The sequence below is a fragment of the Pipistrellus kuhlii genome, unplaced genomic scaffold, assembly GCF_014108245.1.
Source record: "Pipistrellus kuhlii isolate mPipKuh1 unplaced genomic scaffold, mPipKuh1.p scaffold_m20_p_152, whole genome shotgun sequence".
NCBI lineage: Eukaryota > Metazoa > Chordata > Mammalia > Chiroptera > Vespertilionidae > Pipistrellus > Pipistrellus kuhlii.
In genome coordinates, this window is record NW_023425463.1 from 37,637 (window position 1) to 65,622 (window position 27,986).

Genomic DNA, 27,986 nt, shown 5'->3' on the forward strand with positions numbered 1-27,986 from the left:
CCGGCCCTCCCCAGGCCACACGCTGTGTGAGGGCGGCATTGCCTGGCCTGCCTCTGCCCTGCACATGCCATTCCCTGCCCGGCTGCCCTGCCCTCTGCCAGCTCCTGTCCCTCTGAGTCTCCACAGTCACCCAGCCGCTTGGAGCTGCCGCCCTGCCCCTCCTGGCAGAGTCCCGTGTTTACCTGTTCCCGGGCCCTCCGCCCGCCCGGGGCCCTGCCCAGCTCAGAGCCGGCAGATGCTCCTGCGTGAATCACAATTACTCAGCTAAGCCCTGTGTGCGGGCCCGGGACAGGGACTGGCCCAGCCCTGCCTCTAAGCTCAGGGGCCACCCTGGAGCTCCCACACACACCCACCCCTATCGGGACCGAGTCCAGAGCTGGCGGAGGACAGGGAGGAAGCCCTCCCCGAACGCCCTCCCCGGAGAAGCAGCGTGGAGGGCGGTGGGGGGGGGGGAGAGCCAGGCACAGGCATCCTCTGTCCTGAACACCCCTCTGCCCTCCTGGGTGCTGCTGTGGCTGCCTGCCCCGCCCCATCAGACCACCCATCTCCCCAGGCAGCCCCTGTTTGGCGTGTGGGGGGCAGAGGGCACCCATGGTATCGGCCCCTCTGGTCGGGCCCCGGCCCCGCCCTCACCTCAGGAAGGATGTCTTAAAGCACATGTGTCAAACACAAGGCCCGCGGGCCAAATCCGTCCCACCAGGCCTTGCAATGTGGCCCGCACCGCGCTGTCATCACTGCACTCCGCTGCGTTTCCATCACAATGACAGTTTATGACTGTTCAGTAAACCATTCGGCCCGCGATTTAGGCTGGATTTTAGATTTTGGCCCCTTCTCTGAGTTCGACACCCCTATCTTAAAGGGACCCCACCTGTCAGGAGGCAGATCCTGACCACAAACCACTGATCCCGCTTTCACAGCCCCACCCTCCCACAGGGGACCACAGAGCACCCCCCTCGGGGCCGATGAGGAAGCACGGCTGGTGTATGACAAGCATGCCCGCCAGGGCCCCTGGTCGGCCGCGGCGTGTCGTCATTATATGAGAAGCATTCGGAGCAGCTGGTAACTGGGTCAGGCAGTCCCCGCATGTTCGCTGCTGGCGCTGCTCATCCCACGCCCGGCTCCGGGGCTCCCTGACAACACGCCGAGTGGCAGGACGGCCCGTCAGCAATGAGGAAGTCAGCGGCCCAGGTCACACAGCTGGGCCCCCAGGGACTGGCATCCGAGCCGGGATTGGAACCCAGGATTGCGTCCCGGCCGGCCCGGCCCGGCCCTGCCCCGCCTCCCCCCCTCCCACGGGAGAAGTGCTGGGGCCCGGCCGTCACAGACCCCGTCAGGTCCCACCCGGGCGGCACCGCGCCGGTCACCTGTCCTGAGCTCAGGTAGGGTGCAGGGCAGGCCCCCCAGTCCTGGAGAGCAGAGGGCGCCTGGCAAGCTGGGGAGACGGGGAGGGGACTGGGCGGGCAAACCGGTCGGTCAGGCAGCTCAGCTCGGCACCCGGGCCTCACCAGTTGGGCCTGTGCTGGCGGCGGGGGAGCCGGGGCCTCAGGACCAAGGCAGCAACCAGGTACGGGGACCCCGGGCTGGGGGGCAGTGGGCAGGGGCCACATGCCTGGCCCCCAGCCCTCACTGAGCCCCAACTCCCACCACCCCGATTTCTTACCACTTCACCTGTCCTCCCCCCTCTCCCCCACCCTCATCCCTCCCTCCCTTCCTCCTGTCTTTGGTGCCTAATGTGTTAAACCCAGGCAGCCCGTCACCCTGTTTGCTGAGCCTCTCTCCCAATGGAACCCCTACTTTCATCTGCTCCCCCAGAATTCCCCTCCCTCCAGCTGCCCATTCAGGCTCCAAATGGACCAGCCCTGAGATTCAGCCATCGGATGCCCCGTGGCCCCCGCCCCCAGTGCCCTGGGCCCACTGTGCCCTTCAGACAGCGCCAGCCTGGCTTCCACAGCGCATCCCCCGATGCCCCGTTCCCCTGGTTTTATCACCACCCCCAGCCCCGCTCCCCCAGCCCACACCTCAGCACCCCATCGTCCTGGGCTCTTGAGAACTCCCACCGATCCCTGGGCCCCTGAGGATCTCACCCACCCACATCAGCCCCACGCCCCCTCAGCCCCCTCAGCCCCCGCACCTCCCCCCGTGGCTGGCCATCCCTCCCGGGGCCTGACCTCACTTTTACTCTGGGAGCCAACACCAGGCTGGGGTCTCCGTCCCAGGTCCCAGGCGCGGTCCTGGAGGTGGGCTCCTGCCGCTGCCACGGGGGCTGGGCCCCGAGGCCGTCCCCGGCGAGCAGCCCGGCCGCCATGCACCAGCACTACACCGTCCACTCCGCCAAGGGCGCCCGGCCCCCCCGGCCCCCCGCCGACAGCAGCTTCCTGGACCCGGAGCTGGGGCACCAAAAAGGTAGGGGTACCATGTGGGGAGTCCTGGGAGTGGGGGCTGCCGAGTGGATGGCGGGGCAGACGCTCAGGCCCCAGAAGGGAAGCCACCAGAACCCCTCGGATATGGGCCATCGAGGGCTGGGGCCGTGGGGGGCGGGGAGCAACCACAGACCCGGTGGCCAAAGCTGGGAGCCCCACTGGCCTGCCCCTTCCCCGGTGGGAGCAGCTCCAGGCTGTGGGGACGGGCCCTAACCTGGGGGAGCGGCCCCACTGACTGAGGTTATCCGGCAGAGTGTATGAACCAGGTGGGGGCCCCTTCCCGCCAGCCCCGGTTGGAGCCTGGGTGACGCCCGGCCCCCTCCACCCCCATCCTGCCCTGTCCCCTCTCCACGGCCGCCTCCATCACGCTGGCCTCTGGACCAGCCAGGCCCGTTCCCCATGGATTCCTCTGTCACCCCACGGGGGGCCCCAGGGACCAAGCAATGTGGGGTGGCGGGGACTCCGGGTGTCATCCCCTCTCCAGCCCCTCGCCCAGTCAGAGCCCAGGCCCTGCACCTCGCCCCCCACTCCTGGGGGCACAGGGCCCACCCCTCCCCGTCCCTCAGAGTCCGGGCAGGAGCTGAGAATCAGCCCCAGCCTCCGTCTGAAACCCCGCCCGGCTCCTGCCATGGCCCCGGGAGTCGGGCCCCAGGCCCAGTCACCCCCACTTCCTCCCTTCCAGGATGCTGCCGGCAGTGGTGCCAGGAACCAGCGGCCCCTCCAGCCCTCAGGCCCTGCCAGCTGTCCCCCCAGGTGCAGTGGCAGCTCGTCTACCGCAGCCACCCGGGGGGCGTCGGGGGCTGTCGCCGGGGCCCCCAGCCCCCTGTCCTGCAGCAGCAGCAGCAGCAGCGGCAGCGGCAGCCCCCGCCCGCACCTGCTAGCCCCCTGCGGCAGCGCCTCTGCCCCGTTCCTGGTGCCCAGAAGGGATCACCTACAACCACGGCCCCCCTGGGACCGGCCTGCGCCCCCCAGCTGCCCCCTGCACCCGCCGTGGCCAGCAGCGGCCCCGGCCTGCCCTCCGCAGCCAGCACCGACGCCGGGGCCCTGCCGCCCCCCGCAGCCTGCGGCCCCTTCACCTCCTACAGCTCCGGTGCTCACCCCGTGCTCACCCCGTCCCCCGAGGGCTGCCCCTGCTGCCTCCCTTCCCCCCGCCTGGGCCTGGGCTGCCCCCCTCCCTCCCTCTGGTCCCGTCTGAGGGTGCTGGTCCCTGACGCTGGCCTCGGCGGCCACTCTGCTGCAACTGCTGGGATCAAGGCTTCCGGGCAGGGCCTGTCCCTGGTGCCCCATCCCGGGCTGCCAGGGGCCTGGGCTGACTCCCTCGCTGACTCCCGGGCTCTGCTTTCTGTCTCACTGGCCCTCCCTCCGCCGGCCCAACAGGCCACGGGGATGTGTGGCAGGTGGTGAGCACCTCGCTGGCCAGCTCTGTGCGGGGAGGTGGTCAACGGGCAGCTGCAGCAAGAGGTAGGGAGAGGGGTGGAGAGAGCAGTGCAGCGATGGGAGGGTCCATCCATCCATCCACCCATCCATTCACTCATCCATCCATCCACTCATCCATCCATCCACTCATCCATCCATCCATTCACTCATCCATCCATTCACTCATCCATCCATTCACTCATCCATCCATCCATCCATCCATCCATCCATCCATTCACTCATCCATCCATCCATCCATCCATCCATTCACTCATCCATCCATTCACTCATCCATCCATCCATCCATCCATCCATCCATTCACTCATCCATCCATCCATCCATCCATCCATTCACTCATCCATCCATTCACTCATCCATCCATCCATCCATCCATCCACCCACCCATTCATTCACTCATCCATCCATTCACTCATCCATCCATTCACTCATCCATCCATTCACTCATCCATCCATCCATCCATCCATCCATTCACTCATCCATCCATCCATCCATCCATTCACTCATCCATCCACCCATCCATCCATCCATTCACTCATCCATCCATCCATCCATCCATTCACTCATCCATCCATCCACTCATCCATCCATCCATCCATCCATCCATCCATCCATTCACCCATCCATCCATTCACTCATCCATCCATCCATCCATCCATCCATCCATCCATTCACTCATCCATCCATCCATTCACCCATCCATCCATTCACCCATCCATCCATTCACTCATCCATCCATCCATCCACTCATCCATCCATCCATCCATCCATTCACTCATCCATCCATCCACTCATCCATCCATCCATCCATCCATCCATCCATCCATCCATTCACCCATCCATCCATTCACTCATCCATCCATCCATCCATCCATCCATCCATTCACTCATCCATCCATCCATCCATCCATCCATCCATCCATTCACTCATCCATCCATACATTCACTCATCCATCCATCCATCCATCCATCCATCCATCCATTCACTCATCCATCCATCCATCCATCCATCCATCCATCCATTCACTCATCCATCCATCCATCCATCCATCCATCCATCCATTCACTCATCCATCCACCCATCCGCTGACCAGTAGTAAATGCTGCAGCGGGTGTGAGGCTCTGTTCTGGGGCAAAGGGAGCCGGGCAGACAGACCGCCCTCCTGGAGCTCACATTCTGGGGCGGGGGCGGGGGCGGGGCGGGGGACAGGAGGTGAGAAACAGGAAAGTTTAAAGCCCAGCACCACACAGAGAACACAGCCGGGAGAGGAGGGAGGGGCGCAGGGCTTTTCGGTCAAACAGTCATCACTGAGCACAGCCGAGCGAAGACAGCCGTTCTCTTGAGGCAGCAGGATCTGAGAGGCCGGACTGGCGGGGGGGGGGGGGGGGGGGGGCAGGGGGACAGCGGGGAGCCAGTGTGGTGCAGCGCGGGGGAGGGGGGAGGGGGAGCGGGGAGAGGGCCAATGGGTGGCTGGCAGAATCTTACGGGGAGCGGACGCAGGAGGCCAGGCGGAGGCGCTGGGGCCTAACATGGGAGGCAGGAGGGGACAGGAAGCTGGTTTCCAGCTGGGGTGAGAACACAGACAGCGGGGCAGGGCCTGGGCCCCGGGTCAGGAGCAGCCTTATGGCGGGAGCCTCTGGGCCGCGGGGCAGTGAGGACGAATGGGGGGAGGCCTCTGAAAGGCCGGCCTGCCACTCCCTCCGCCTTTCTGGCGCCCCAACTCCAGGGGCTTTCACAGGGGTCAGGACTCACCCCAAGGGCGCCTGCACGGCCGTCCAGACCCCGGCGCCGGCTGAGGGCCTGTCCCTGACCGGACCCTTTGGTGCCCAGGCCCCGTGTCTCTGCCACCCGCTCCCAGAGGCACCTGCTCCGGGCACCCAGAGGGAGGTGGCGGGCCGGACCGAAGGCAGGTCGGCCTGGGCCCGGGCAGCATGAGTGACTGGGCAGGGGTCACGGAGAGGGTCAGAGGTCAGGGCCGGGGGTGGACAGGTCGCTGAGGGGCCTGTGGCCACAGGGACCCGGCCCACTGAAGCCAGGCCGGCAGGGCGGCGGGAGCGGGCACGTGGAGCATGGCGAGCGGCGTCCTGAGCACCCGAGGGCCTGGAGTCCCAGGAAAAGACCCTGGACTGGCCCAGGGACCGTGGACGGGGCCCGGGCCCGGGCGGCCACATGAGCACGGGCCTCGCGGGGCCGGGAGGCTGATGAGGTTCCCGCCGAGTCTCCTCTGGGGCGGGTGCTGCTGCAGGGAGGGGCTGAGGGCGGGCTCTGAGCGGGAGGGGAGAGGAGGGGGTGCCCGGCCAGCCTCACTGACTCAGTTTCTCCACCTCTACCCCGTCCCCGACCCCGGTCCCCAGATATCCTGACCGAGGACGATGTCTACTGCAGCTGCCTGGCCAAGACCCTCTGCCACGTGCCTGTGCCCGTCACCGTGGGCTTCTACGCCCCCTTCGGCTGCCGCCTGCACCTGATGCTGGACAAGATCACGGGTGAGGATCTGTGTGTGCGGGGGCGAGGATGCAGGAGATGGGCCCGCTGGTCCCTGCCCGGCCCCACTCCCCCAAGATCCACTCGCCCCTGAGGCCAGCCTGCCCCGGTCCAGTGGCCATAGCTTACTTTAACCAGGTTCCTTCACAGGCCCCGGCCTCTGCCCCGAATCTCTCCCCCACCCCTGCCTCACCCCGCTCCCACCCTTGTCCCCATCCCTGACCCCTGTCACTCCCCCCACATCTGCCCTATCCCTCCCCTATCCCTATCCCTTATCCCTTCCCCACCCTGCCCCACCCTTACCCCCATCCTTGACCCCCATCCCTGACCCCTATCACTCCCCCACCTCTGCCCCCATCCCTGCCCCCTTCTCTCTCATTACCCCCCCCCCCGTCCTTGCTCCAGTTTCCTCTCTGACCTCCTGGCCTCCAGTCTCAGCCCCCTCCCCTGCCAAATCCACTCCAAGGAACTTTCTAAAACACAAATCCGTCCCTGGCGGGCCCCGGCTCAGACGCCTTCTCTGGCTCCCGAGCGCCCTCGGAGAAAGCCCAAGTCCCTCCCTGAGGCTGTAGGGCCCACCTCTCCTCAGCTCAGGCCTGGAGCCCACGAGAGCCCTAACCGATAGGTGTCAATGAAGACATGAGCTGAGACCGGGGCAGCATCTGCAGCAGCTTGGACCCGGTTCAAGCCCTGCGGGAGCTCAGCCCCAGCCCCAGCGGCGGCCAGAGGGCTGGTGAGCACCCAGTAAACCAGCCCGCGGCTGCCCGCGTTGTCCTGAGAAGAGAAGAGGTTTGATTACAGGGAGAATGGAATGGCATTTGGAGCACCTCCTCTGTGCTGGGTGGCTGACATCCCCATTCATTCATTCATTCATTCACCACGTCACAGCAGGCAGACGCCCGCCTCTCATGACCCATCCTTCAAACGCTCCCCCAACACTCCCTTGGTGACCAAGGCAACCAGGGCCCTGCCCTTCAAGGGCTCACAGTCCAGAGCGGGAGACACACCCGTCCCCCGGGACACCTCAAAGTGGGTGAGACGAGGGAGGGAGGTGGGGCGGGGAGAGCCAGGGGGCGTCTAATTCAGTGTGGAAGTCAGGGAGGGCTTCCTGGAGGAGGAGGCAGCTGAGCCTCATGAGAGCTGCAGGAAGAGGAGCAGGAAAATCAGATCAAGGTGGTACCCTTGCTGCCCAACACTTCTCTTCACCAGAACCTCATATCCTTCCTTTCACTCCTTAAACCCTTCCCTCCCCCCTCCCTCCCTCTTCCTCTGGGGGCTCCGGTCCTGTCCATCCCTGACCCTCCTGGGCCTCGCCCTCCGACCTTTCCCGGTCCAAGCCGGCTCCAAGTCTTTCCCTCCGCATTTCCTGCATCCGCCCGTGCTTTTCCCGCCCGGCCCAGTCTAATGCCCAGGCCCCGCCCCGCCCCGCCCCGAGCCCCGCCCAGGTGGCCCCGCCCATGCCGGGCCCCCGCCCCGCCCGAGCCCCGCCCCTGTCCGAGCCCTGCCCAGGTGGCCCCGCCCATGCCGGGGCCCCGCCCCGCCAGAGCCCCGCCCCTGTCCGAGCCCCGCCCAGGTGGTCCCGCCCGGCTCCGCCCGAGCGTGGCCGCGGCCGCTCCCGCTGACCCACCCGCGCCCTCCTCCCCGCAGCGCTGATGGAGCAGGAGGCGCGGCAGCTGGAGGCCGAGTTCCTGCAGCGGGTGCAGTGGCGGCCGCGGTCGGTGAGCGGCTGGAGCCTGCCGCGGCTGCTGTGGTACCTGGTGTTCCTGCAGCCCGTCATCACCGAGGTGCACCTGCGGCGCAAGAACGTCAAGTTCCTGTTCATCCGCTTCAGCGCCTGGCAGTACGAGGGCTCCGACAAGCTGTGGGCCGGCCTGGTGACCACGCTGTGCGAGGGCATCCGCCACCACTACGGCCCGCTGCCCTTCAGCGTGTACTCCGTGCTGGGCAACAAGCCGGCCACCTCGCAGGGCTTCGGCCAGCGCGAGTGGCACTGCCGGCGCCGCGTGTGCCTGGCGCTGGCGGCGCTGCTGGCGGCGCTGGGCCTCGGCGTGGCCCTGCTCTACCTGTCGCTGGGCTCGCACGCGCTGGTGCCGGGCGCGCACAGCAGCGCCATGCGCGTGTTCGGCGGCGCGGCCACCACGCTGTCGGGCTCGGGCCTGCTCATGGCCGTGTACTCGGTGGGCAAGCACCTGTTCGTGAGCCAGCGCAAAAAGATCGAGCGGCTGGTGTCGCAGGAGAAGTTCGGCAGCCAGCTGGGCTTCATGTGCGAGGTGAAGAAGGAGGTGGAGCTGCTCACCGACTTCCTGTGCTTCCTGGAGATCTACCAGCGCTGCCGGCTGCGCATCGTGCTGGAGGTCACGGGGCTGGACACGTGCTACTCGGACCACGTGGTGGGCGTGCTCAACGCCATCAACACGCTGCTGTCCGACAGCCACGCGCCCTTCATCTTCATCCTGGTGGTGGACCCCAGCATCCTGGCCGCGTGCCTCGAGAGCGCCGGCTCCATGAAGGGCACGGCCGACAACGGCTACCTCTTCCTCAACCGCACCGTCACGCTGCCCTTCTCCGTGCCCGTCATGGGCCACCGCACGAAGCTGCAGTTCCTGCACGACGCCGTGCAGAGCCGCGACGACCTGCTGTACCGCGAGATGACGCGCCAGCTGCAGCCGCTGAGCCCCGGCGGCGACGAGGGCGCGCAGCTGCTGGCCGTGGAGATGCAGGCGGGGGCCGAGCGCTCGCAGAGCCACATCGACGCCGAGGCGGCGCGCCGCATCCACGAGGCGCTCTTCTGCCTGCACGACGAGCGCGACTGCCTGTACGAGTACGTGCCCGACAACCTGGTGTTCATGCGGCGCATCGTCAACACCGTGCCCATCACCCTGCGCCTCCTGCAGCAGCAGCAGCGGCAGGACCTCGTGGGCCCCACCCCGCGCCAGGCCGTGGCCTGGGTGGTGCTCGCCAACCAGTGGCCCTGCCGCCTGAGCTGGGCGCTGCAGTGCCTGGAGGACCGGCAGCAGGCCGGGGGCGCGCCCGAGGCCCGCGCGCGCCTCTGGGACGTGTTCTACGACAACAGCCGGGAGCTGCACTCGCTGACCAAGGAGCTGCACAACGTGCTGGACCTGGACGGCGACCCCGAGCTCTTCCAGCGCTTCCTGAGCGCCGACTTCCCCTTCACCGTGGCCGAGGCGCAGAACCTGCTGCGCTGCACCGTCAACCTGGACCACTCCATCCGCCGCCGCATGGGCCTTCTGCGGGCGGTGCGAGCGCTCAAGCCGCCCAGCCCGCCCAAGTCGCCGGCCGGCGGCGACGCCCCCCACGCTGCGAACGGGGCCAACCACCCCCCTTCTCCGGCGGCCTGCACCGCCAACCACGACCCCCGGGCTGCCCGCGCTGCCGCCAGAGCCAACCAGGCCGGCGAGGACACGCACCCCCGCATGACGCAAAGGAACAAGCCCAGACCCGTGGCTTGAGCGTCCTGCGCTGCAGGGAACCCAGCCTTCACTCAGGGGCGGTGCCTTGAATGGAGGACTCTGGGGCACAAGGGCAACAGCGCCCCTCTGCCCGGACACGTGTAGGGACCCAGGGTCCGTGCTGGGAATGAGGCCTGTGGTGGCCACATTCCCCACGCGGATGAGCCAGGGAGAGTAGCTGACGGCAGTGCCAGTATCCCAGAGCGCAGGAGGACCACTGAAGACTCAGTTCAAGTGCAATAAATGAAGGCGCAAAAGCCCTTGATTTGTCTTTAGGCCCTGTCTCCCTCACTCAGCAAGAACTAGGGACCAGCCTGCCCTGTTCTGCCAAGCCCGTTTCCCCCAGGGCGTCAGCCGCATGGCTGGCATCCCGGGGGCAGGAGGGGCTGAGGGGGTCGCGGGCGAGACCCAGGCGGGGAGATGAAGGATGATGTGCCACGGTGACTGATGGAGAACACCCAGGCCTCGGGGATCCGGGTCCTAGTCCCCAGCCCCAAGCCTGCACCTCGGTGGGCAGGGCAGTGTCTGAGGTGACCTCAGGGGGCTGCTCCACTTGCAGTGTGGCTCCGGCCCCCGCAGTTCATTAGGTATCGCTGGCAGCTCAGCCTCCCCGGACAAATAACTGTCCATGAGGTCAGGGAAGAGGAGCGAAGCTGGGGCGTGTGTAGGACAGAGAGCCGGAGCCGGGTCAAGAGGAGGGTTATCTCAGGGCTGGACTCTGCCTGGCCGGCACGTTCCCCTCCTGCCAGTGGGAGACGTAGGATGGCGCGTTTCCTTCTCCTCATTGGTCACATAGCCAGCGCCCAGTCCGGGGTCGGGAGGATGGACCACAGGTGTGACTTCTAAGCCGGGGCCCTGAGCAGACAGTGCCAGGAGGAGCCTAGAAGTTTCAAAGCACCACCCCCAGGGCATGCGGCCTGGTGCGGGTACTGATGCTGTTCCTTATCTCCAAGGCTGGGGACGACACCCCAGTGCCCCAGCCAATGACTGTGCCAAAGCGGACGTAGGGCAGAGCCAGCCTGTGCCTCCACAGGCGATGCCGGACTTTGGTGCAGTCCTGGCCTGGATCACCCTGGCCCGCTGGGAGGTTTTCCAATGGCAGGGGGAGCCAGCCCCGAAGGCCTCTGGAGAGAAACACGGGGCCTGTGACACCATTAGGTCCGTGTCGCTGTGACTTGATATTGAGCAGAGCCACTCTATGTCCCTTCCCTTTCTTAAAAATTTTTTTGTAAAAATTGATTTTAGAGAGAGGAAGGGGAAGGGAGAAGAGAGAACCATTAATGAGAGAAACATCAATCAGGTACCTTCTGCAACAGCCAGCAACCTGGGCATGTGCCTTGACCCGGAATTGAATTGGTGACCTCTCAGTGCCTGGGACAAAGCCACACTGGTCAGGGCATCCGACCCTTCCATCTCCCTTAAGCCAATATGATTGGGCTTCTATTTCTTCCCGCCTAGGGCAGTGGTCGGCAAACTCATTAGTCAACAGAGCCAAATATCAACAGTACAATAATTGAAATTTATTTTTTTAATATGTATATTTTATTGATTTTCCACAGAGAAGAAGGGAGAAGGATAGAGAGCTAGAAATGTCAACGAGAAACATCGACCAGTTGCCTCCTGCATACCTCCCATCAGGGATGTGCCTGCAACCAATGTACATGCCCTTTGCCAGAATCGAACCTGGGACCTTTTAGTCAGCAGACCTATGCTCTACCACTGAGCCAAACCAGTTTTGGCTGAAATTTCTTTGGAGAGCCAATTTTTTAAAAATATATTTTATTGATTTTGTACAGAGAGAAAGGGAGATAGTTAGAAACATCGATGAGAGTCATCGATCAGCTGCCTCTTGCACACCCCCCAATGGGGATATGCCCGCAACCAAGGTACATGCCCTTGACCGGAATCGAACCCGGGACCTTTCAGTCCACAAGCCAACGCTCTATCCATTGAGCCAAACGGGTCCCGGCTGGAGAGCCAAATTTTTTAAACTTAAACTTCTCCCAACGCCACTTCTTCAAAACAGACTCGCCCAGGCTGTGGTATTTTGTGGAAGAGCCACACTCAAGGAGCCAAAGAGCCATATGTGGGCTCTTTGGCCAGACCTAGGGTCCCGGCAGCGAACAGACTGGGATCAGGAGTGAGGCGCTGCAGGAGGCAGGACGAGGCTTGGCTGGGAGTGGGACTGAGGACCTGTTGTGTGGTTCCGGGCAGTGGCCACACTGGTACCTGTTTATCTTAGACGCTGACCATGGGCCTGCCCAAGCTGGAGTTTGGGAGACGATAGGATAGGATGGTGGGTGAGCCAGGGACGGCCCGCTGTCGGCCAGGATCCGCGCCCCTTTACAGTGCGGGGCTTTTGCTGCAGCTTGCTCCCAGGCGAGGCCAGGGGCTAGTTCTCAGAACACCAGGAGTGGAAGTGATGTGTGTCCCTTCCCTGCTGTGGCAACAAGAGGCCGCAGTTTGCCTTCATCCCCCCCCCCTCCCGCTGGAGCAGGAACCCTGAGGCCCGGGGGGAGCAGAGCCACGGAGAGGGCCTGGGTCCACACTGTCACTTTGTGAAGAGCTGCCTCCGTCCTCAAACACTGGGTCAGGGCACTGGTACCTTTAAGACTGGATGGTGTCTAGCCAGCATGAGACTCCTGCCTTCACGCGCAATGGCGATGCTGGGGTGCCCCAGGACTCCAAAGCCGGGAAACCAGGAGCCCCGAGGAGCTGGTCTGCTAGTCTCCTGGGGCGTGTCACCAAGCCCACCCACTGGGTGCTCAGGACAGAAGCTCATTCTCTCCCAGTTGAGGCCTGAAGTGCGAAATCAAGGGGCCAGCAGAGCCAGGGCAGGGGCCCCTCCTGGCCTCTCCCAGCTCCGAGCACTTCATGGGCGACCTGAGGTCCCCCAGGCTGTGGCCGCCATCCTCCGGGCCTCCATCTCCACACCCTCTTCCTGCGGGCACATCTGGTCCCAATTTCCCCTTACGCGTCCCGGCACTTTGGATCAGGGCCTTACCTGTGACCTCATTTTCAACGATTGCCTCTGTCTCCAAAAGTCCCGCTCTGAGCGCCTAAGGGTTAGGACCTCCCATGTTTTTGTGTGGAGGGAGGCTGGGACGGCTGGAAAGACCGAGTTCCTCACTCTGAGCTGACTTAGCGGAAGCAAAGAGCAGGGACAAGGCCGTGGGCGCCCCTCACAGGCATCACCTGAGACAGGTGAGCGGAGCCCCCTAACCCCCACTGCAGCCCAGCCTGTTGGTCACCAGCCTGGGAGTGGAGAGAGGTCAGAGGTCACAAAGGGGATGGAAGAGCACCCACCAGGCTGCTGAGGGCTGAAAGCTCCCGTGGGAGTTGGTTCCTGAGCAACAGCTAGAACTGACCCCAGTCCACTGCACTGGGGTGTGGGTGTGTGTGTGTGTGCACTGACAGACCCAACCTGTGGGCCCTCAGCCTCTTGGGGCAAACGGCACACGCCCGTCTCGCCGAGGGGGCCGAGGCACCGCACACCCAGCACAGGGGCCCAGCGGGAGGCCGATGCTGCCCGCAGCTCAGAACCAGGGCCCGTGCAGGTCTCTCCCCAGCTGTCCGTGGGCACACACCGCTGCCCACGGCCGAAAAGACAGACAGCAGCCCCCGGGGAGAGGCCCGGCCTGGGCTCCCAGCCGGAGACACTGGGATTCTGTGGTTTCCCACCGCCTCCACCCACCACCGTCAGCATCCCAGGCGGGGAGGAAAGGGGCAGGTGCAAAGGTCTCCCCCCGAGTGCGCCTCTCGTTTTCTGAAGGTGGAGTTCAGATTTCCCGGATGGCCTCCCAGCCCCGGGCGCCCCTCACCGCGCCCGGCCGCGGGAGCAGGCTGCTCTGGCCTGTGCGCCACCCCCCCCCCCCCCCCCCGCGAGGGCCAGCACAGACAGCTGGTGACGGAGCACATCACCCCGATCCCTGGGCCTAGAGCTGGAGGATACTTGGGGTTTTCCCTCTGAAGAAAGGCCAGCAGAGCGGCCTGGCCGTGAGGGCGGCTGGACAGAGTAGACACCGCGCAGGGCACTCAGCCCGCGGGAGCTCCGGACGGAGCCGTCTGCCCCGCCCGCCCCCCGCGTCCACTCCCGCCGGGACGAGCGCGCAGACAGGCACGAGGTGGACCCCGCTCTGGTTTATTAGAAAAGGTGTGGACAGAGGTGCACCGACAGGAGGGCCCCGCCCCCTGCCCTTCCGCCCGCTCCCGGTTGTAGTGCCTCTTCGGGCGCCGCTTCCAGCGCCCTGGCCCGCAGCTCCCTGATAGGTTATTGCACTTCAGAAGAAAGCTCTGATCCTCTGCGCCCGTCCCCACCCGCCCGGCCGCACCGCCCGGGGCTGCTCTGCCAAGTCCACCACCACCAGCACGCTCACCGTCGCACCACGCCCGCCCGCCCGCCCGCCCGCCCGTGCCCGGTGCCACGGGGGGGGCGGGGCATCCCACCGCCGCCCAGGCCTCAGGCCCCCCGGCCCTTCCAGGAAAGCCGCGGCTTTGGGGCTGGTGACCTCGGAGACCCCTCCTCTGGCCCAGAGGCTGAGGGCTGGGCGCCAACAGGAGTGCTCAAGTCAGGACGGAGAGGGCCACCCCGTAGCTCCTGCACCCGTGTAGTGTTCTGTGGGGGGTAGGGGTCCCCAGAAAGGCGCCCCCACCCCTGGCGTCCGGGCCTCAGGAAGGCTGGGGTGAGGGGGAGCAGGTTCTCATGGCTCTGGCCTCAGCTCACAGAAGACCGGCTGGAAAAAGGAACTGGGGAGAGATCGGGGCCCGTCAGAGCCAGGGCCTCCCACACTGGCTCCCAGGCCCCTGGCCCTCGTCTCACCTAAAGTGTCACAGTGTCTCCTGCCCCGACTCCTGACTGGCTTCCAGAAGCAGCTCCTCGAGCTCCTTCTCGTTCTTGGAGCAGCTCAGTTCTGGCGGGGAGAACGGGCGGCCTCGTCAGGCGGGTGGGGGATGGCAGCCTGACCCACCAGCCCTGCCCAGGCCAGACCCTCGGGGCAGCCCAAGCCAGGGCCCCGAGATCAGATCCAGGGAGAGCCCCGGGCCTGGGGAGCGAGGTGGGGCCGTCCCTCCCGGGGCCGTTTCAGGGCTGAGGCCCCCTAGCGGGCAGGGGGCACACAGCACGCGGGCCCCGGGCTGCCTGCCCCTGAGCCCTCTCACCGTGTTCCAGGCCGCAGCTGCCCGCCTTGGCCTCGGGCCCCGGGGGCGGCTCCGGGGGCAGTGCGAGGGCAAACTCGGGCTTCAGGCCGTTGGGCAGGGGTGGCCCTGCCTGCAGCGGCTCTGGGTGAGGCTCCGGCTCCGATGGCCCCGGGTCCCGAGTGCTGACGGCCTCAGCTGGTGGCAGGGCAGGTGAGGGGGGCGGGGAAGGCAGGGCAGGTGGGGAGGGGGGACGAGGAGAGGGCGGCACAGGGGGCTCTGCTCTCTCCGGGGGGCTCTCCACGCGAGTCACCACGAACACTTTGTGGCCTCGGCCTGGGCTGGACACGGAGATGGAGATGCGCTGCTCGGTGGGGGAGGAAGGGCTGCCTGGGGGGCTCCTGTCCCCAGGGCCCAGGGAGTCCGTGGGGGGCAGTGGGGTGGGGCAAGGGGCTGCAGCCCTCTCCCCATCCTCCTCCTCCCCCTCGGAGTCTGAGTCTGAGTCCGAGTCCAGGCCGGGCCCGGGGGCCGGGTCCCCGTTCTCCTGCGCCTGGGCGTCAGGCTCGTCGCCGGGCTCCGCGTCCCCGGGCTCCTCGTCAGGCTGGGGCTCGGTGACGGTGATCTCGGGCATGGAGGCCGACAGCTGCAGCCGCTGCTCCTTCTCCTCCCGCTCCCGCGCCTGCACGAAGTTGCGCTTGCAGCCATTCTGGATCTCGGCGAGCAGCGCCTTCTGCGTCTCGATGAAGCTCTTCACCTGCGGGCAGAGCAGGCCTGGCTAGGGCTCGGGGTGGGGGGGGGCTGTCCCTGCAGCGTGTCCTGTGGTCACTCCGGCCAAGCCCGCCCTCACCCGCCACAGCCAGGCCCAGAGGAGGCCCGCTCACCGCCTCCTTCTTGGGCTCTCGGTCGAGGTCCAGGCGCAGCAGGGAGTGGTTCACCTTGAGGGCCAAGGACAGTGCCATGAGCCCGCCCGTCTTGATCTCGTTCTCCCGAAGGTCCAGTCTCAGGAGGCGGGGGCTCTCGGCGATGAACTCCGCCACCGCCACCGCGCCTGGGAGGGGGACCGCAGGGCTGGCCATGGGCCCACGCCCGGCCGGCCGCCCACCGCCCGCAGCCCGGCCCGCCGCCCCGCGCCCTACCCTCGCAGGTGAGCTTGGTGGAGGCCAGGCCGAGGCGCAGCACGCTGCGGTTGCCGATGAGGCCGTTCTTGAGGTTGCGCACGCCCTCGTTCCCGATGGGGTTGTGGCCCAGGTTCAGCGTCTCCAGGCTCTGTGTGTGCGGCTGCGGGGTGCGGACAGACGGAGAGGAGGCCCTCAGGCCAGCGGGAAAGAGGCTGCCCGCTCCCCCCTCAGCAGTGCGGCCAGCACATTCCTGCGGAGGCCGGGAAGCCCCCTGCGCCTCTGCCTGCCCGCTCCCGCGCAGTGAGCGTTCCTCACCGGGTGACCTCTGTACCGGGGCCTGCTTTAAACTCGGTAACGGTGAGGTTTGAAGGCTTCCAGAGACATTAACAAACCTTTCACCTTGTGCAGAGCTCTGTGATGGGCTATCGTGCTGGCACCGCGAGGGGGGCTGAGGAGCGGGAATGAGCCCACAGACACGCTGACAGTGCTGGGCGGGGCGGGGAGGGCACCCTGGGGACTCACCAGCGTCATGCCCAGGAAAGCCATGCCCGTGTGTGTGAGCTGGTTGTTCCACAGCACCAGGGTCACCAGTCCCTTCCTCTGCTCCTTGAGGCCCTCGCAGATGTAGGCCAGACCTGGCGGAGGCCCCGGGTGAGTGCGGTCGGTGGTGCGGGCTCCACCCGCCCCCGGGTCTGCTCGGCCTGCCACCTCCTGCTGCGACACCCCTGCCAGGGCAGGCACACCCCCAGCTCCGACCCCTGGGCCAGGAACACGCCTCCCTATCTCCTGAGCTCTGCTCGAATACCCCTCCCGCAGCCTCTGGCCAGCCGCAGAGCCCACACCACACTTCCTTCTTCCAGAGCCGTCTCCCATCGGACACTCAGCTCCCCACCCATCCACCGGGGCTGTGCTTCCCGAGGGCAGAGGCCTCTGGGCTGGGAGCCAGCCAGGCGCCAGGCCTGGTCCGGGTAGGTGGTCAGTGAATGGGTCTGCGCCTGGCTGCCCTGGGGGAAGGCACTGGCCTCTGTCCCACTCTGCCCGCCCCTCCCCTTTCCTCACCCTGAGGCCAGGGACCCTGCCCAACAGCGAACCTGACGCAGCCCCCCCCAGGGGACTGAATTCCTCTCGCAGACACCTCTTCTTCCTTCCCCTCCACGTCCTGCTCACCACAGCTCTGGCCTCGAACCAGCTGCCCTCTGCCGGGACCCTCCCAGCGTGCACACCAGCGGGCTGTGCTCTCAGCCCCCAGGGCCACCTAGAGGTCCCCTCCCTGCGACTGGAAGAGCCCGCCTGACCTTTCCTCCCAACAACCTCGATTCCTTTCCTTTGGGGCACTTTCCCCAGATGGTAATTATCTTCACTGTCTGTTCAGTGCCTCTCGAGCTGCCCCTGCCTCCGGGGGTAGCCCCCGCCCAGTCTGACGCTCACTGCCTGCGGTGGTCTGGGTTCACTGTGACCTCTGACCCCAGGAGAGCAGAGCTGGCTGCCCCGCAGCACGGAGCGCCTGCGGGGCAGTGGGTGCGGGCGGGGCCGCTCACACACCTGAGTCCAGCACGTGGTTGTTGCGGAGGTCCAGGATCTGCAGGGAGCAGTTGAACTTGAGCAGGTTGCCCAGCTGGGCGGAGTCCTGCAGGCCGTTGAGCTTGTTGTCGGCCAGGTACAGCTCGCGGAGGTTCATGTTCATCTTCAGGGCTGTGGCTGGGGGAGAGGAGGGCGGTGACTGGCCGGGCCCAGGGACCCGGCCAACCGCCCCAGCCGCCGAGTGGGCCGCACTCCCCGCCCGGCCCCGGGCCCGGCTCACCCAGCAGCACGAGGGGCCGCCCCGACAGGCTGGCGTTCTCCAGGTGCAGCACGGCCAGGCTGCTGCGGATCCGCAGGGCCCGGGCCACGAAGGGCGCCGAGTGGTCCAGCAGGGGCGTGTTGCGGGCATCCAGGTACTGCAGGCAGCTCGTCTGACGGGCAGGAGCAGCGCTGGTCAGGCTGGCCCGCCCTCACTGCCCGGGGGACCTCCCACCCCAAGTCCCAGTGAGCAGCAAGGCCGCCCGCTTTCCCAGCCGGGGCTGGTGCCGGCAGGCCTGGCCTGCGGTCCCGCGGGCGAGCGAGGCGGGGGTGGAGCTGACTCCCTGCGAGTAACATGGGGTGGCGACCACGGATGCCTCCACGGGCTCCATTGGGGTAAGGAGAGGAGAGAAGGGGCCACCACCCCTAAAGAGCTGGTGCCCTGACAAAGCACCTGGACCCTCCATGCCTGAGCCCCCCACCCGGAGACCTGGCGAGGGGGCAGGAAGCACCCACCTTGCGCATCATGTGGGCAGCGGCCTGCCAGCCCCGGGTGCCGATGTGCTTGTTGAAGGAGATGTTGAGGTGGGTGGCTGACTCGTAGTACTCGATCATGTCGAAGAGGGCGGAGGCGCCCTGGGGGGAGACGGGGGCTCAGCCTCAGGGGGAGCCTCGGAGTCCGGAGGCAGGCGCTGCTCCTGACACGGCCCTTCCATTTCCCCGAAGAGCCCTTACGTGCCCCCGGCTGCCGCAGTTCTCTGGCCCCGGCCCCTGGCTCTCCCATGTCCTCTACACCTGGGGCCCAGCTCCCGGCCCCTGGTGACCCCCAAGTCTCCAAGGGGAGGAGAGGATGCCTAGGCCTAGTCGGGGAAGCTGCTTCCAGACGTTTCTCAAACCTGCCCTGGCTGGTATGGCTCAGTAGGTTGGAGCACCATCCCGTGTACCGGAAGGTCATGGGTTTGATTCCTGGGCAGGACATATACCTGGGCAGGGCGTCATCCCATGCACTGGAAGGTCGTGGGTTCGATCCTGGGTCAAGGTGCATGTGAGAGGTAACCGATCAATGTATCTCTCTCACACTGATGTTCCTTTCTCTTTCCCCTCCCCCTTCCATAGAAATCAATTTCTTAAAAAAGTTTCTCAAACTCCTTCCGCTGCAGACACTATGACGGGGTGGGGGCGGCAGGACGCGCCTGGAAAGGCTCCAGGTGGCCACAGCCCCCCTCCGGCCTGGCTCCCCAAGGCTCCCTTTCCTTACAAAGGCCCTGCCTTTCGGGGGGTCTGGCCCTGCCCGGAGCCCCAACATTCGCTCTGCTCACACCGGATTTCCCTCGAGAGGCCCCGCCAGCCCTTGTCCAAGGGGCCCCTCCTCCTGCGGAGCCCAGCCCCCAACCTCTGGGAGCAGGGAGCTCGGAAGCAGGAAAGGGCGGTGGCAGATGCTCACATCTTCGTCCAGGTTGGTCTGCTCCAGGTCCAGGACCTTGAACTGCAGCCTCTTGAAGACCTCTTCCAGGGCCTCGCAGGCCTTGTAGTCCAGCTTTTCACCTGGGAGGGCATGGGCGCCGGGCGTGCATGCGTGAGCTCACTGCTGTGTGTGTGTGTGTGTGTGTGGGTGTGTGTGCAAACGGGGGCTCCAGGCCAAGGGAGGGAGGAAGGGCCCTCTGACCCCAAGCAGCCCAGGACCTCACCCTGCCCTCGGTCCACCTCTAGGGAAGGCTGGCCCTGCCACCCCTGAGGGCTCCCGCCTCCGCCCAGACACACACCTTTCAGGTCCAGACAGTCAATGCGGTGCCCGAGGTCCGTGAACTCCTGGGAAAGCAGAACGGACGGGGTTAAGCAGGAAGCACCTTACTTTTGTAGCTCGTCTGGCTCTGCTCTTTCTGAGGCGAGGCAGTGCTTGGGGTGGGTGTGGAGGGCACAGCGGCTCGGAGAAGGTGGCAGCTCCTTACCCGCCGCCCCCACCCGGACCTGGAGCGAGGCAGGTCGGATGCAGCCCCCCCTACGCCAGCTGAATGGAGGGAGGGAGTGGGCCCTGGGCGTCTCTGGGACAGGTTCTCAGGGAGAGGAACAGCCAGCGCGAAGGCTGTGGGGCAGGCCCGGAGGCAATCGCTGACAGGTCAGGCCCAAGAGGCCGGGGGAAGGCAGGCACCAGGCCTGGCTCGCAGGGAGCTCAGGAAGGGGATCAGGCACTGCACGGACGTCTTGCTGGCTCCTGGCTGGGCTCCAGCCCCACCCACAGGTGCCAGCCCTATTCCCTGGGCTCCACTCACATCAGCTCCGAGGGAGGAGCCGTGATGGACCCGGGGGCAGGCAGAGGCTGAGCCCAGCCTTGCCGAGGGGGTGAGGGCCGGTTTGGCCTGAACCAGGCTCCAGGGCCCACATTCCTGGCTGCCACACTGAGTGGCCATCTTCCCCTGGACCTGAGAGTAAGACCTTCTGGAATCCTCCACAGAACCCCTAACACGGGTGTGCAGGGACGGGGGCCAGCATGACTGCTCACAGCCGCGCTGTCTGAGGGAGCAACAACCCTAGACACAAACGTGGGAGCATTCCGGAGGGTGCCATGGCAGGGCCGGACCTCAGCCCGGCCGGCGGCCATGGGAGGCCCGGCAGGAGAGGCTGGGGGAGGGGCGCATGTCCCAGGCACAGCGACACCCTCGCCATAGGAGTCAGACTGTCCCCCCGCCCGGAGTGACCGCCGTCCTACAAACGCCCAGGAGAGGCCAGAGGACAAAGCCCAAGCTGTAGCAGCAGGGACTCCTGGGAATGGGACTTGGACAAGAAGAAGTGAATTTTGCTTTTTATGTTACTTTTGTAATTCAGGCTTTTAAGAATAAATATTGTATGTCTGGCTTTCTGCCTGGGGAACAGACCTTTTCTGCGGAGTGACAGATACTTGAAATTCTTACTTTACGTAATTCCCCACCGAGCAAGCACTCACGAGGAGCCTGAGTGCATTCACAGCTGACGGGGACTTCCCGAGGCCTCGGGGAGCGCAGCGGCCCGCTCTGAGCAGAGGGCCGTGCTGGGTGAGCGGGCAGTGCGGGTGCCCAGTGCGGCCTCTCCGCCGGGGCAGACAACAGAGCCCAGAGGCTGCTAGGAGGGGGGGCCCCTCCCCTGCCTGCATACCTGGAGCTGCCGCAGGAGCTTGGGGATCTGTCTGCAGTTCAGCTTCTGGCAGGCCTGCTTGTAAGCGCTGATGACCTCGTCCACGGTTACGTTCTGGGCTGCGAGCACAGAGGACCCCAGACTGTGACTCTCCATGTTCTGGGGTCTCTCACACCCCTTTCCCACTGGCCCCAGGCCTCTGCCGGCCCCCTTCCCCTCCCAACAGCCCACTGAGCTCTGTTGCCCCGCCGAGGGCCCCTGCTGTCCTAGAAAGGTGCCCCCAAACCAAGTCACCCCACCGTCCACACTTCCCCAGGGCTCCCTGAGCAATTCCACACAAACAGTACACATCTAATATCTCTCCATGTTCTACTTGTCAGCTGCCCCCCCACCTAACTTGGAGCCCCACAAGGACAGGTCTGGCCCAACTTGTCCAGCCCAGGGCCAGGCCTAGAGCAGGTGTGTGATGGTTTGTTTTCTGCATGACAATGGATCGGTCCTCCAGCCTGCAAAGAAGCCGAGCTCAGAGCGGAGGCACCTCGCCCAAGGTCACAGCTGGTGGGCGACAGGGCAGAGCTTCAAACTCAGCTCCTGCGGCGAGGCTGTGGCCTCTGAGAATCCCTGGTCCTGAAACACCTTCACCACTAAAACCTTCCCCCACAGCTCTCAAACCCTGCCCCTGCACAGCCCAGAGCCCACCACCACAGGGAAGGGAGAATGACCTTTCTGGCTTCTTTTACACGAATTTTGAGTTTGGGCCCCTTTATGGTATAACTAATGGCCTGTGCACAAATTCGTGCACACTGAAAGGAAATTAATTAGAAGTATTTTAATATCGCTATTCACGCGGAAGCCGGTTTGGCTCAGCGGTAGAGCGTCGGTCTGCGGACTGAAAGGTCCCACGTTCGATTCCGGTCAGGAGCATGAACATTGGTTGCGGGCACATCCCCGGTAGGGGGTGTGCAAGAGGCAGCTGGTCCATGTTTCTCTCTCATTGACGTTTCTAGCTCTCTTATCTCTCTCCCTTCCTCTCTGTAAGAAAAATCAATAAAATATATTAAAAAAATAAAGTTACATGAGTGAGAAAACCAATTGAAATTTGGAATTAAAAAAAAAAATTGCTATTCGCCCTTTCTCTATAATAGAAGCGTCAACTAAATTCACGATCAACAATGACAGATGGAAACATATGCGTGCATCCTAGATGGTTTGGCTCAGTGGATAGAGCTTCAGCCTGCAGACTAAAGGGTCCTGATTCGATTCCAGTCAAGGGCACATGCCCGGGTTGTGGGCTTGATCCCCAGTGGGGGGCATGCAGCGGGTAGTTGATCAATGATTCTCTCTCAACCTCGATGTTTCTAACTCTCAGTCTCCCTTTCTCTCTGAAATCAATAAAAATAAACCCTGGCTGGTGTTGCTTAGTTGATAGAGCATTGGCCTGCAGATTGGAGGGTCCCAGGTTCAATTCTAGTCAAGGACATGTACCTAGGTGCAGGCACATCTCCAGTAGGAGGTATGCAGGAGGCAGCTGATCAATGTTTCTCTCTCATCGATATTTCTAACTCTCTATCCCTTCCCCTTCCACTCTGTAAAAATAAATTTAAAATAAAAACATTAAACACACACACACACACACGTGCGAGTCAACTTAGCCTTTTATAGATATAGAACAAACTTGCTTAATTAGACCTGCTTTCTGACGTAGCTAAACCTTTTCCAGCCCAGTGAAGCACCCCAACTTCTCTTTCAGGTAATTGTCAGCAGCACAGCTATAAATATCAACATGAAGCAGATTATTATTGTAGATCACGCAGGGAGAACAAAGGGTAAAATATGTAACTGCAGCAGTGTTTGACTATATTCTGTACAGTGAGAAAGCCTGAAGTCATTTTCAAGATCCACCATTTCTTACTTATTTTCAGTGGGGTCAAGTTTCTAAGCTTTCTAAGTCTACATTTTCTGGCTAATGAAAATAAAATAGGATTCCACCGAGTCTCCTATCTACCTACTCCAGGACTTCTGTGAGGATCAAATGAGATGAGGCACGGAAAAAAGCTTCACAGACATTTGGTTACAGTGTGAAATGTTTCCACCTGACTTTAAAGCAAGTCGTGTTCCTGGACTGAAGAAACTCTAAGGAGGCTGGTTGCTAGGGAGAAGCTGGGCGTTGCTATGTGACGTCTTACCTGGACACTTAGCATATCAGCCTTTTATATTTAGAGATGTCCTGTGACTAGGTATAGAGGGCCGCCTGGGAAGGCACATGGACATTCTTTAAATTGTTGTCAGCTGAGCCCGAGGCAACTGGTCGAACCAGGGGTGTTATCAGTTCTGACTTCTTACCTTTGTCCAGGTGCTGGCAGGGGCGGGTCTAGGTATATAAATCCAGTAATGCTAGGGCCTACTTAAGAATGCAAATAAGCTCCTTTGATCCTAAGTTGTGGTGATACTTCCTGGTATTTGGGATATAAAATAAATGTGGCCGAAACTGGTTTGGCTCAGTGGATAGAGCGTTGGCCTGAGGACTGAAAGGTCCCGGGTTCGATTCCGGTCAAGGGCATGTACCTTGGTTGTGGACACATCCCCAGTAGGGGGTGGTGCAAGAGGCAGCTGATTGATGATTCTCTCTCATCGATGTTTCTAACTCTCTATCCCTCTCTCTTCCTCTCTAAAAAAATCAATAAAATATATTTTAAAAATAAAAATAAAAAAAATAAACGTGCTGTGTGGGCTTAGTTGGCACCGTTGCTGCCTCCCCATCAGAGAGGATGGCATCCCACCTGGCTCCTGGTTTTATAAATCTATTTCTGCGTCTTGCTCTCTCTCTTTAATTTCTTAATCAGCAACCAGATCCCTTCCTTTTCCATGCTGGACTCGGAAAAAAAACAAAAACAAAACACCTCCACAACTAGAGAGAGGAAGCTGGGCATTGCTATGTGATGCCTTACCCAGATGGACACTTAGCACATTAGCCTTTTACATATAGAGATAAAGTAACTGTCTGATGTCCTTTCACCAGGTAGTGAGACATCTGTGTTGTTTTCCATGTTAGGCTATTAATCTTGGATTTTGCCCCAGGTGACCAGAAAGACAGGAAGTTAAGGCTCTGAGCTGGGGAGGGAAAGGGTCAGGCTGGTGTATAAGGCTCTTGAGGTCGCCGGCTGGTGTGGCTCAGTTGGTTGAGTGTCGTCCCATGCACCAAGAGGTCACTGATTCGATTCCTGGTCAGGGCACATGGCTGAGTTGCAGGCTCAATCCCCCTTGGGGGGGAGGGGTGAGTGTGCATAGGAGGCAGCTGATTAATGTTTCTCTCTCTCTAAAATCAATAAAAACTTTTTTTTTTTTTAAAGGAAAGAGCTCCTGGGGCCAGCAGAATGGAGCGGGTGTGTGTGTGTGTGGCGGGGGGGGAGACAGGATGTGGGCCTCCGCAGCCCTTCCAGGTTCCCTCACCCCGGCCAGGCACTGGGCCAGCGGGAGCCCGGCAGGGGTTCCAGGAAAGCGGCCTCTCCTCCAGGCAGTGCGCTCGCTGATCACTACCGGGTTCCTAGGGCAGGAAGCCGAGGTCCAGGAGAGGAAAGCTCCTCCCCACCGGCGGGCAGCGGGCAGGACAGAGGGGAACAGAGGTTCCAGAACTCTCTATTGGGTGGGGGGCTGCAACTACTGTGCTGGAGTAGAAAGTCAGCAGATACCCAGCCTGTCCTCTGCCCCTCACTTCCGCCTCGGGGTGCCAGCTGTCCTCCCGCAGACCAGGGGAGGGCGCTCTCTGCCAGGTACTCGGCGCCCAGCTCTGGAAAACAGGAGCTGGCCCTACTGGAAGGCAGCCCTTGGGACTCGAGCAGCTGCATGGGACCCAGCCAAGCAGGGTCCATGACCCTCAGGGCGTCTATGACCTTGAGTGGGGAAAACGGTCTCTTTGCTTTCAATAACTGCACTAACGTGAAAGTTAGCATTTCCTTATTGCGATAGACCCTGTGACTGTCATCAATACACATGACCAATATTTCCACATATTACTGCAACTGTAGAATGTTCATCACTTGCTATTTCATGGGTCAATAAGGAAGAACATAAATACCAAATTGAAATTTTAAAAAACTTAGCTAACTGAATTTTAACTGGTATCCTCTGCAATACTTTTATTTTTTTTGCCTTTGAAAATCATCACTCTAAGAAGGGATCCCAAAGTAGGGGCCGGGCATTTGGAGGGCCATTACTAGCAGGTCTCAGCATCCCAGACAGTCTGCAGGGAACAAGCGCTGCCTAGTCAACCCCTCAAACTGCGACTGGTCCTGGAGGTGCTTTGCTCTGATATCCCTTCTTCCATGAAGTCCTCCCTGACTTCCCAGACTGAGCCAAGTTTCCCCTCTGCCGCCCAAAGTCCTCAAAGAGCCTCTTGGTGAGCTAAAGACCCAGTCTCCAACCTGGCTGCCTCCACACCACCCACGGCTGCCATCGACCATCTCTTCAGCCATCTACCGGGTTTGGATGGAGGCACAGCCTCCCAAAAAGTTACAGCCAGAACTCAGGAGACTAGCCCTGCCCCTCACTTCTTCAGAAGGAGGGCAGTGGTAGGAGGGGTAGACACTCAGAGAAGGGTCTTGGTGCCCCCTGCTGACAAGAATGAGAACTGCATCTTTTCGCTTTCCTTGGAGACCTGAGGCACATTTGGAGGTGGGGGCAGGGCTGGGAACAGACACTAAAGGGACAGAAGTGGGCTCAGTCAGTCTACTGCAGAATGGGATGGCAGCCCGGGTGCACCCCGCCCTGTCTCGACATCCCCAACAGCATCAGGAGCCCGTCCCAAGCTTGCCTGTCACCAGCGGGGGCATACGAGGGTTGGAATGTAGTAATCGTGATGTGTGTGTTCCATTCATGTATTAAGAAAAATGAACTACCATAGCAAAACCAGCATTCTACACGTTATCCTTTGGGAATGAGATAAAATATTTTAAAATAAACAATTTAAGAAGAAACGGTAAGAAAGCAGCAGTGCAGCTTTCAGAGAAGTAACACGCAGCATCTTGGCAGCACTCGCGCTGTGCCAGGCGGCCCCGCACACACTTGCTGCTCTGTGATGTGATGCAGTGGGCACCGGGAAACCCGGGGAAGGTCTGTATTGGGGCAGTAAGCAGGGGACAACCAGCAGTGCAGAGGCCTGGGCGAGGGGTGGAGGCCCAGGTTGGAGCGCCAGGGCCAGGCTGGGCGGGCTGCAGCGGTAACGCACAGCGTGACTGGGGCCTGAATCCTCACTGCCTCCCTCCTGCACTGCGACCTCGGACAGGGCCTCTCAAGCCCCACACCTGGGCACGGAGTCTCGAAAAGTGGTTAAGAGGACAGGCTGTGGCCCTGGAGGGCGTGGCTCAGTAATAAGCATCAGCTTGCGCACCAGAGGGTCGTGGGTTCAATTCCTGGTTAAGGACATGGACCTGGGTTGCAGGTCCGATTCCTGCATGTGGGAGGCAACCAATCAACGTGTCTCTCTCACATGGATGTTTCTCTACAAAACACAGAGAACAGACTTAACCTCTGGGCCTCAGTCGCCCTCTCCCTAAAATGGCGGTGAGTGCACCTCAGGCGGTCTGTCCCTCAGGACAGGGTTTGGCAGCCATCACTGCGAGTTCCTCCCCCACGGAAGGCAGGGGCTTGGACAGGCCGCAGAAGCACCCATCCAGGGGGACCGCCTGGTGAGGCCAGGCAGACACATGGGTGTGTGAGGTGGACATTCATTTGTGTCTCGGGTTCAAAGGTGTTGGCTCGACGCCCCAAGTCCTGGGCTCTGAGGATTCCACTTAAGCAGCGGCTGGCGCTGTGGTCAGAGGGGGCGGCAGTGTGTGAGGGAGAGGGGGAGGGACGGGATGTGAGGAGGTAAGAAGACCCGCAGGCCAACCCAGTCCTGGTGAGGCTGCGAGCTGCTCCCCCGCTGAAAGGGACCTGCAGGGTCTCTGAGATAAGGACATGGGGACACCAAGAAGCTGGCCTCGGCAGAACAGTGCTGAGCAGGAGACTGAACTCTGGGTAGGTCACAATGCTAGAACTTTCCATGCTCGGTCCTATGATATTGGGGGGCCAAGCTCAGAGAGGACAGAGCCAGGCGTGGGGGCCTGGAACACCCCAGTGCACGGCTTTATCCTCACACTATCTTAACCGGCATGAGGGAGACAGGGGTGGGGCAGAGGCGGCTGAGGGGACTCCTGGACTCTGAGCAGGCCCCCGGGGGGGGAAGGCGGAGCTCCGGGGAGGGCCGTGCGGTGGGGCAGCTGGCAGGCAGGGCCTCGCAGGGGGAGCCTCTGCCCCAGCAGCTGGCACCGGTTTCCCAGGAGAGGCTGTGGAGTAAACAGCCTGCCTCCCCTCCCCCTGCTGAGGCCCTCACAAAGGAACAGAGAAACCGGATGCCTGCGAGCATCAGGTGACAGGCAGAGAGCAGTTTGTCTCGCTGGCACACAGGTGCAAAGGCGCCCACGAAATGCAAGGGCAGGTTGGACGCCAGGGGGCGGCGATGACGCAGGCCACCCCTGACAGCCCGGAGCTGTGGGGACAGACAGTCATCCATCCCAGTGGGAGTCAGACCCAGGAAGCAACAGCAGGGGGGGTGGAGGGAGGGGAACAGAGAGGGAAGGGGGCCAGCTCTCACCGCCTGCTACAATGGCTAGTGGGGACACAGATGAGACAGGAACAATCACAGCAGTGGGCAGGGCCCTGGGAGGGAGGAGCGGTGATGGGTGCGATGGAGTGAGGGGGACACAGTGGGCCTCTGGGTGAGACAGGGGCCAATGGGCTGGGCACTGGGCAGCGACAGGAGGTCTGGAAGGGTTGTATTCTACAGGAATGGGGCTCCTCTGGAGACTGGGGGGCGGGGCGGGCGGGGAGTCCACTGTGTTCCCTCAGGGAGCCGTTGGATTAGCACAGCACAAGTGACAAGTGCGGTGTCCGTGTAAGTGCCCTTCCATCCTGGTGACACCCTGAGGCAGAGCACAGAAAGGCCCTGCGCACAGGCTGGGAGCCAGACCACCATGCCTGAGTGTTGACCCATGAACCAG

The 27,986-nt window shown here is 62.7% G+C and overlaps 2 protein-coding genes and 1 long non-coding RNA gene across 8 annotated transcripts in view; 2 read left to right on the forward strand and 1 right to left on the reverse strand.

The window, feature by feature from the left end:
• The first annotated feature begins 2,270 nt into the window (after positions 1-2,270).
• On the forward strand, positions 2,271-10,081 carry NKPD1 (NTPase KAP family P-loop domain containing 1). Of its 2 annotated transcripts, XM_036439408.2 has the most exons (4): positions 2,271-2,403; positions 3,103-3,510; positions 6,212-6,343; positions 7,989-10,081. In XM_036439408.2, the coding sequence occupies exons 1-4, from the start codon at positions 2,304-2,306 to the stop codon at positions 9,809-9,811; spliced, it is 2,463 nt and encodes an 820-aa protein (XP_036295301.1). In that variant the 5' UTR covers positions 2,271-2,303; the 3' UTR covers positions 9,812-10,081. The 2 variants fall into 2 exon arrangements, with proteins under 2 accessions (XP_036295301.1, XP_036295302.1); XM_036439409.2 differs by lacking the exon at positions 3,103-3,510.
• A 3,852-nt stretch (positions 10,082-13,933) lies between these two features.
• The window catches only part of PPP1R37 (protein phosphatase 1 regulatory subunit 37), a 38,255-nt gene continuing 24,202 nt past the window's right edge, over positions 13,934-27,986 (reverse strand). The window contains exons 2-13 of one of the 5 annotated variants that reach the window (XM_036439410.2): positions 20,971-21,068; positions 19,605-19,650; positions 19,235-19,386; positions 18,358-18,477; positions 17,864-18,014; positions 17,605-17,760; positions 16,585-16,697; positions 16,081-16,252; positions 15,826-15,992; positions 14,969-15,698; positions 14,631-14,721; positions 13,934-14,557 (exon numbers count right to left, since the gene is read on the reverse strand). In XM_036439410.2, coding sequence (XP_036295303.1) covers positions 14,639-14,721; positions 14,969-15,698; positions 15,826-15,992; positions 16,081-16,252; positions 16,585-16,697; positions 17,605-17,760; positions 17,864-18,014; positions 18,358-18,477; positions 19,235-19,386; positions 19,605-19,650; positions 20,971-21,068 — 1,988 coding nt within the window. In that variant the 3' untranslated portion in view covers positions 13,934-14,557; positions 14,631-14,638. The remainder of the gene's footprint in view (positions 14,558-14,630; positions 14,722-14,968; positions 15,699-15,825; positions 15,993-16,080; positions 16,253-16,584; positions 16,698-17,604; positions 17,761-17,863; positions 18,015-18,357; positions 18,478-19,234; positions 19,387-19,604; positions 19,651-20,970; positions 21,069-27,986) is intronic. The other 4 variants (XM_036439412.2, XM_036439411.2, XM_036439413.2 and 1 more) reach the window with 4 other exon arrangements.
• LOC118719704 lies at positions 18,476-18,965 on the forward strand. Its single transcript, XR_004988245.2, has 2 exons — positions 18,476-18,791; positions 18,856-18,965. It is a non-coding gene; the product is annotated as an uncharacterized LOC118719704 (long non-coding RNA).

Bases quoted from the DNA above. Each gene is read 5' to 3' on its own strand.
- NKPD1 (XM_036439408.2), top strand. From the start codon at position 2,304: ATGCACCAGCACTACACCGTCCACTCCGCCAAGGGCGCCCGGCCCCCC. The intron at 3,511-6,211 runs GTGCTCACCCCG...CCCGGTCCCCAG, and splicing joins CTTCACCTCCTACAGCTCCG to ATATCCTGACCGAGGACGAT. The intron at 6,344-7,988 runs GTGAGGATCTGT...TCCTCCCCGCAG, and splicing joins GATGCTGGACAAGATCACGG to CGCTGATGGAGCAGGAGGCG.